The sequence below is a fragment of the Mus caroli genome, unplaced genomic scaffold, assembly GCF_978045245.1.
Source record: "Mus caroli unplaced genomic scaffold, Mus_caroli_1 scaffold_4, whole genome shotgun sequence".
Taxonomy (NCBI): domain Eukaryota; kingdom Metazoa; phylum Chordata; class Mammalia; order Rodentia; family Muridae; genus Mus; species Mus caroli.
In genome coordinates this window covers 26,030,145-26,038,403 of record NW_028227259.1, presented here as the reverse complement: position 1 = coordinate 26,038,403, position 8,259 = coordinate 26,030,145, and the positions used below count along the sequence as shown (strand labels likewise).

Genomic DNA, 8,259 nt, shown 5'->3' with positions numbered 1-8,259 from the left:
TAGCCAACATGTGGTTGCTGGGATTTGAACTCTGGACCTTTGGAAGAGCAGTCGGGTGCTCTTACCCACTGAGCCATCTCACCAGCCCTAACAACATTTTTTAAAGTAACAAGGATTCCGGGAGAAGGGAGAGCTTTGGATCTACTAACCTACACTTGAGTGAGGGGTCACTCAGCAGACATCAGAGCACTGAATGCTTCCTAAGAAAGCAGCCTGGACACCCCAAGGATGTCCACACCACCGTCCAAACACAACAGGCAGGCTGTCCACCCAGGCTTGATGGCACGTTTAAGACAAACACACACACACACACACACACACACACACAATCAATCATCAGTTGTCTGCAAACCTATAGAGTCTGAGGTTCTCTGAATGGATGGGGAGGCAAAAGTGACCACAAGGAACAGTTATAAAGATTCTAGCAGCCTTTATTACAACAGTGCAATAGTATTTCATCCCGCACTCAACAACATTAAACCATTGTCTTCTATAAAGCAGCTCCAGGAAGTTAGATACATCTGTACCAACTCTCACTCAACAGCGGTTGGTGCTCAGATGTCACACCACCCCAACAACATGTAATCACTTCCCAGCAGACGTGGCATAAAGCCTGTACACACATCAGAACATGCCTCACAATCAAGTACTTTATTACAGAACTCTGACATCCATGAACTCTGTGACTACTCATGCTTAGCATTAGCTGGTTATACCAAATACCATAAAATACAAAATGATAGGAAATATAAACATCAATTTGTATTTCAAGTTTATAACATTTTATTTACAAAAATAGGCTGGGAAGGCCAGGGTTCCCCCACCTTACAGTCTTTCCTGGAGAATCCACTGCATCCTCTAGTAGCTTCTACAGTTGCATGGATTCCTTCAGAGCTACACTTGACTAGAAGCTCGGGTAGAAAGGAGAGAGAGTGGGAGGGGCAGGAGGGGAGGGGCTGGGAGGAGGACCACGAACAGTCATACCGGATAAATGGCTTTACTGGGAAGACTGTGCCCGGCCCCACAGGTGATGAAAGCACGCTGCTCACACACCCATTCCACACTGCTATGTACAGGAGCCGTGGCTGCTCTGGGTTCTGAAGGACACTTATTCCCCAACAGGACACTGTCAGACAATCGCTCCTATGCAGACACTAGGACATGACTCCAAAGACCGGGTTGTGACGGCAGATGCTTGGCCCATATTCCTCATAGTCCTTCTTGGTGTGACAGACCTGAAAGAACTCCGGCTGCAGGAGGAGCAGCCAGAAAGAGGAAGAAGATGAGCAGGTGGGAAGAGGAAAACATTGAGCAAATGGGAGGGACTTATCCAAGGGTCTCTGCCAATCATGGTACCACACCTGATCTGATAACAAACCAGGCAGAACTTGACTTCGCTTTTTAAAATTCACTCAGCAATTCCCAACTTTACAAAGCAACAACAAATCTACTTAGTTTCCCTTACTGGGATCAAAAATGTGTCAACCTGAACTAAAAATGGCTGCTAACAAACTCTGGGGGTGGGGGGAATATTAATAAATAAAATAACCACATGGAAGGGACAATGAGCAGGGTGGATTTTTTTGGTTTTTTTTTTTTTTTTGGTTTTTGGTGGTGGTGGTGGTAGTAGTGGGGTGTTTTGTTTGTTTGTTTGTTTGTTTTGTTCTGTTTTTGGTTGCTGTTCTTTTCAAGGCAGGGTTTCTCTATGTAGCCCTGACTGTCCTGTAACTCACTGTGTAGACCAGGCTGGCCTCTGCCTCCTAAATGCTGGGATTAAAGGCATGTGCCACCACCGTGTTTGTTAATAAAGCATACAATTTAAGTGACTAAAATATTTTTATATCAAGTAGAATTTGTTTTGCATATTTAAAGCCATGCAAACAGAACACATGCTATTTCACATTTGTAGACAATACTTATCCAAACTCAATAGGAAAGCACAAATGACAAGAGATCAGGGACTTACAGTTGAGGCCAGCATTGAGCCTCCAAACCACACGGCATAGCGCTGCATGTGGTGAGTGATCACCTGCACCTCCACAGGCTTAGGCTGAAAAAGAAAGCAACTGCATTTAGTCTGCATTTAGTCTGCACAGTGCATCCTCCAAGCAGTGTGTCCATGATAGACAGTGACTCCTCCGGTGACGGCCTCAGTCATGCTATAGGCCCAGCCCACAGATTCAGGAGACCCCTTCTTCCAATACTAAAACACACAATTAATCAAACCAATAGCTTCCCTCAAACAAATCACAGGGTGTAGCAAGGCCAGTAACAAAGTGAACCCCCAAACACTATAACAAAACAAACACTGCACCGGGCACCTTCACTGCCGTAGGTTCTCTTCCCCACCAAAGCCCACCTCAGGGAGAAGCCCAGACAGCACCCAGCAGCTCAGAGCTGTGGTCTTGGATGAGCATGGCCTGGCTCCCCACGCACAGCAGTTTTTTTTCCATTTAATGAGAACATTTCCTCACCACTAGCCCATCTTGTCTCTGCACCACCCTGGTCACACACATTGATGCCTGACTGACCCAGGTGGTTTTAAGGACGACCTCCCATGAATTCCAGCATCAACCCTCGGCTACCCACCCCCCAGTGAAGCTTGGCTCTACCCCCACAGCGGCTGGCACACAGCCTCCTACCTTTATCCTGCCTCCACTGAGCTCTTGGCTCAGCTTTAACCTGGCGTCCACCACTCTTTTCAAATCTCTCTGCAGACGACGTCCAAAATCTCTGAACATTGTGGAGCCTCCAGAAAGAACGACGTTCTGAAAGACCAAAGTGAACAGTGCACAGCCTTGGGTGAGACTGAGTGCCTGTGATGGTCCAGTCTCTGCCTACAGCAGGATGACTTATGTAAGTAACACACTGTGCAGCATGAGCGCCCCCTGTCGGAGTTGAAGGCAGACTGCTGCTGGGCTGCCTGCAGCAACTCTCCCACACCCTCTCCTCTTCCCTGCACTGAGTCCCCTGGAATCCTTCAGCTGACACCACCAGCCAGAAAGCACAGGTTTGCTGTGTTTGCAAAGACTGGTTACAAACTGCAGAGATATGGGGAGGCTGGGACTTGCAGCTCGAGAAGCAAATTGCCTATCTTAGGCTAGCTTTAGCCCCTGAATAGCCATTCCTTGTCCACCTCTGTGTCAGAACAAACATCCTTTGACTAATGTATAAAAGCCTTAGTAAGCTATCAGCCTAGAAGATCCCGAGTTTCCGCCAAACCAAAAGTTAAGACAGTCTACGAATAGCATTTGGGGCCTACAGAAAGGCTCCCCCATCTTGCTCTAGTTGCCTCTCTTACATGCCCACCAATGCATTTGAACTTGTTTTGACCTATAACTTTCTTCATCCTGTAAAACTCTGAAAATGCTTCCACATTGGAACATGGAATCTGGGGTGACCCCAATCTGCATTTCTGGCTGTGGTCCCCTAAAGTGGGCTCTAGGATGGGCTCCTGCTTTCTTTAAGGGTGGCACTCCTGCGTTGTGGGCTGACTCTCCTCAGAGCTCTACCATGCTATCTGTCTCTGTCACTAGGGTCTGAACTCCTCAGAGTCTCCAACATGTCTGATTCTACATGGCATTAATAACTGCCCCCCTTGAATCCCTCACCTGAGACCTTTCGCTAGCCAAAAGGCGTACATTATATATATATATATTTTGTGACAGCACAATACTAAACATTTCCCTGGTACTTCCTACACTGTAAGCAACTGAAAACACATAGCAATTCATGCCCACGCTCCCCATGCCCCGGGCAGAACCCTGACAAGAGCCAAGAAGCCAGAAAATCCACATTAACTGACCCACAGGCTGTATATAATAGCCAACAGGGTCTTCCCTCCTACTGGAATCCTTCAGAGCTGCAATGCTGAAAGGAAGCATATTCAAATCCCCTGGGGACATTTTCAAATGGCTCCTCCCTCTGCCCACAGCCCCATGATCGCTCCAGCCTCTATCATGCGACCACACCAGACGTCTGGTGGGTGAGGCAGGATGAGAATCATGAAACTGACTGACTGTTACAATGAAAGGCAGCTCTATTCTCTCAGGCTACAGAATATTATTTAGGACAATGAAAGTGAAATTGCCCTCATTTAACTTTCTGACAGAAAATATCATTTGAGAAAACTATAAAGAAAATAAAAACCATCCTTCAAGGATCCATGAGTTCCCACACTGCCTTTCTGGATGCCAGGCACCCCATCAGCCAGCCAATCCCTCACAAGTTTATGGGAAAGCAAAATCACACAGATCCAGGCCAGAGAGCCCAGGTTAGGCTGGGTCTGTTCCACTCATTACTGCTCGCTGCCAGTGAGAGATGGCCAAACTGAGAACCACAGCTGCTGAGGTGAGATATGTAGAGCAGGCAGTAGAGACAGAGGCAGAAGAGCAGAGTCCTGTAAAGCCATCTCAGATCTAGTCTTCTGCCTTGATACATAGTCCAGCTCTAACATGAGTTTATGTAGAAATTTCAGCTCTAATAGCCTACCCATAGCCTTAGGAAAGCCTACAAGAAACCCACACTCTTGTTCACTCTATACCTCAGGATGGCTGCCCCATGACTTTCCAGGGAGTCTCCTATCTGCCTCCTACCTCATCTGAGGAGACTAAGATCACAGACAGACTGCCACCCTAACCTGGGTTATGGATGCAGATTGCCACCCTAACCTGGGTTACTTACATATATACAGCAAGTCCTTTTACCCACTGAGGCATCTCCCCAACCCAGTCTTTCACTTTTTTAAATGTATAAAGCAAGCACGGTTCATTTTCTTGGAAAACATGAAATGAATGTTGTTAGTAGGTCCCAAATATTGTTTCTAAAATGTCTTTCTCTAGAATGACAGGAAGTTCATATCTTAAAATGTGATTTTTACATTTTTAAAACTTTTTCAAAGTCATAGGCCCCTTTAAGAATCTTTAGATTTAGAGGTATGAGCCCTTTCTTGTGCCAGAGAATGTTCCCAGTGTGGCCCATGGTCTGCCCAATGCAACTTTAGGAGTTTAGTGCCTTTTCCCAGTGATAGTGCTTGCTAAGGGAAGAGGCTGTATCCCTGACCAACACAGTGCTCCCCTGGCTGTCACAGTGCTCCCCTGGCTGTCACAGTGCTCCCCTGGCTGTCACAGTGCTCCCCTGGCTGTCACAGTGCTCCCCTGGCTGACACAGTACTATCTGGTTGTCACAGTGCTCCCCTGGCTGACACAGTACTCTCTGGCTGTCACATTGCTCCCCTGGCTGTCACAATGCTCCCGTGGCTCTCACAGTGCTCCCCTGGCTGTCACAGTGCTCCCCTGGCTGTCACAGGGCACAGGCATAGAAGTCTCTAAGGGCATTTAGTTGTACAAAGTGCATCGTGTGTAAATGTGTGGGTCAATATTACAGCAAGAGTGAAGCTTAGGAAAATGAAGTCCCTGAAAGCAGCAAGAAGTATGGTGATAATGGTGATGGGTCACCTGAGAAGTACCACATTTTGAGAACCCACTGGTTTTCCTTACTCCCCCTGAGTCTTCCTAGTGAGTCACCCTGTGAGCAGTCATCTGGATGAGGAAGGCCCACAGGCTTGTTTGTGAACTGGTTTGTTGAGGCAGAAAACTGATCAAACACAGAATGGGACTTAAAATGCAATTCAGGTCACATAGAAGATCTTGGTGCAATAGCTGAATTTAATAATGATTCTACCTTCTTCATAAAGGATCACTATTGGGGCTGGGGACACGCATATGGTCTGGTAACCATCTCAATAGTTCATCTTCACCAAGCTAGTGAAAGACACTATGTCGGTCAAAAGACACTGAGTCGGTCACGGTCCCTTCCTGTAACACAGGTTGTAAGGAGCCGCCCTCACATTCGCCATTACAAGATGGCGCTGATGGCACTGGCACCCATGTAATCAAACCATCTGTGCATGCGCCTGGGTAATTTCCCACCCCATGTGCTCTGCCTTCCCCGTGACGACAACTCTGGCCGATGGGCTGCAGCCAATCAGGGAGCTACACGTCCGAGGCGGAGGACAGTCCTCCATAAAAGGGACAGGTTTCCGCCATTCTATCAATCTCTCTATCTCTCTCTCTCTCTCTGGCTCTCTTCTCCACTGGCTCCTGAAGGGGTAAGCAATAAAGCTTATGCCGCAGAAGATTCCGGTTGCCCTGAGCGTGTTCTTACCAGGGGGAACAAAAGCGCGGGCAGTAACAGGTGGCTCTTCCAAGGACACTAGGTCAGTCACCATCCCTCTTATCCTCAACTTTGTCTAACCACCTGAGAGCATCATGCTTCCTCCTAAACATTTTAGGTGTGTGCACACTAAAACTGTCCCACATTGCAGTGGCCATCTTCAAAGCTGCATTCATAAGTACTGCTTCTTCAATATCTTGTTTCTTTGCCTTTTAATAACTTTTACATCCTTTTTCCCCTCCAGTCCAAGACCCAGCTCAATTTTACAATTACTTGTCATGTCTTTGCAATGGATTTCTTAATTAAAAAATAATAATAATCCACTAGGGAATGAAGTAAATGATCACCAGAATACCCTAGTACTCTGCAGTGCTGTAAGATCTCAGTGCTGTAGACCTGCATAACTCAGAGCTTGGGAGAACAGGAAAACATATGCTTACTTAGAAACTGAACTACCTAGCCCTGCACATATTTGCTAAGTGCCAAATACTGCTGTGTGCCTTTACAGGCACTCTGCAGTTACATCAGCTGACTAACCTCTGACATCACAACATCCCTATGTGAGTCTTCTCCAAGCAAGAAAGGCCAAGAAACTAGGGACCCAGGCCTCATGCTGCCCACAGGTGACTTGGCTGCTACACAGCTGTCTGCTCTGGAGCAGCCGCTCCTGACCATGAAGACAGAGAGATACAGACAGCTTCCTCAGAAGCTCTCAGCAGGAGCAGAGCTCAGTGTGTCTCTCTACAGGAAGCCCGACAGAAAGCAAGCATCTCTCACTAACAATCACCTCACTCCATCAGAACCTGCTGGATACCCAGGAACTCTGCAAACCACTTAACACTGCCATTGAAAATCTAAATGTAGTCACAGGCCTGGAGAGGTCAGAAAGCATCTTAGTCAGGAAGGGATCAGACCTTCTCCAGTCAGCAGGTTCTCAAAGTAGAACCACCCAACTCCAAAATATCTGAAGGAGAGGCGGCCCCTAGAGCCAGCCTCAGGCTAGCATATGCCCTAAAACATAACAAAGTAAAGAAAAAACGGGATGTAAGTTCAGAAAAACACTAAGTACTCAAACACAGGGAAGGGTCAGCACTGAACCAACTTCATGAAGGATGATGTTTCTGGAGAGTTTGCTCTATTAAGGACGTTTTTACAACACTGCTGAGTGAACACTCAGGACACAGATAGAACCATGACGGGACACATCCATCCTCCTTCTTCTAACTCAGAGCCGCAAGAAAAGCTCAGCAATAACTGATAATCGATAACTGATAATCGATAACTGATGATCAATAACTGATGGTCAATAACTGATAATCAGGGATACAAGCGACATCTGCTTTCTTACACACATTTCTGGCACACCTGAAGTTTACCAAATTGAATGTGCAGTTTAATTAGAGATAAGGCCTTTGCCCACCTACAGAGTCTAAACTTCTTATGAAGACGTCCATTTTTACATCCTAATACTTTGGCCACCCCCTCCCTCTGCTTCCCTGCTCCCCAAGTGGCTCGGGATGCATCTGCTGTGTCCCTTTGCACAGTGTGAGGGTGTCAAGTGTTCATGAAACCCACTGTCTTGTCTAGATATTTTTTTCAAGAGCCCTTCTAAAATTACCTCCCTACCAAAAGTCTCCATTTTAAGTCACCTTTGCAAAGTGTGCCCTCTTTCTGCTGGTAGAAAATGCCATGACACAACATTAGATACACACAACCTGTCAGCCTTCTGAAGTATAAGTCAGAAAGATTTAAAATAAAAAGCTTTACCACCAGCAAGTTCATTGTCAATATATAATATGGACTGGGGGTATGGCTCGGGGGTAAGCGGCTGGCCAAGTGCAAGCACTAAGTCTCATTTCCAATACCTGTTCAAAAAAGTATCACAACATCAAAAGCAACCATACTTCCTGCTCCTGGAACTTCAGTGCAGCTCAGCTCACACTTGACTTTGAATTCAGTTTGACAGACACATGGCGCCACCTGTGCGCCATCATGTGTAACTGCAGGTACAGTGTTAACCACTCAGGCAAGACCTGGTCTTGCAGGACTGTAATCCAAGCTACTCTGGAATCTGAGGGAAAAGGA

At 46.7% G+C, this 8,259-nt stretch overlaps 1 protein-coding gene across 2 annotated transcripts in view; it reads right to left on the bottom strand.

Moving 5' to 3' along the window:
* Positions 1-759: 759 nt before the first annotated feature.
* The window catches only part of LOC147005046 (actin-related protein 3B-like), a 48,451-nt gene continuing 40,951 nt past the window's right edge, over positions 760-8,259 (bottom strand). For both annotated transcript variants that reach the window (XM_085836138.1, XM_085836136.1), the window contains 3 exons: positions 2,643-2,768; positions 1,967-2,050; positions 760-1,250 (listed from right to left, as the gene is read on the bottom strand). In XM_085836138.1, coding sequence (XP_085692264.1) covers positions 1,155-1,250; positions 1,967-2,050; positions 2,643-2,768 — 306 coding nt within the window. In that variant the 3' untranslated portion in view covers positions 760-1,154. The remainder of the gene's footprint in view (positions 1,251-1,966; positions 2,051-2,642; positions 2,769-8,259) is intronic.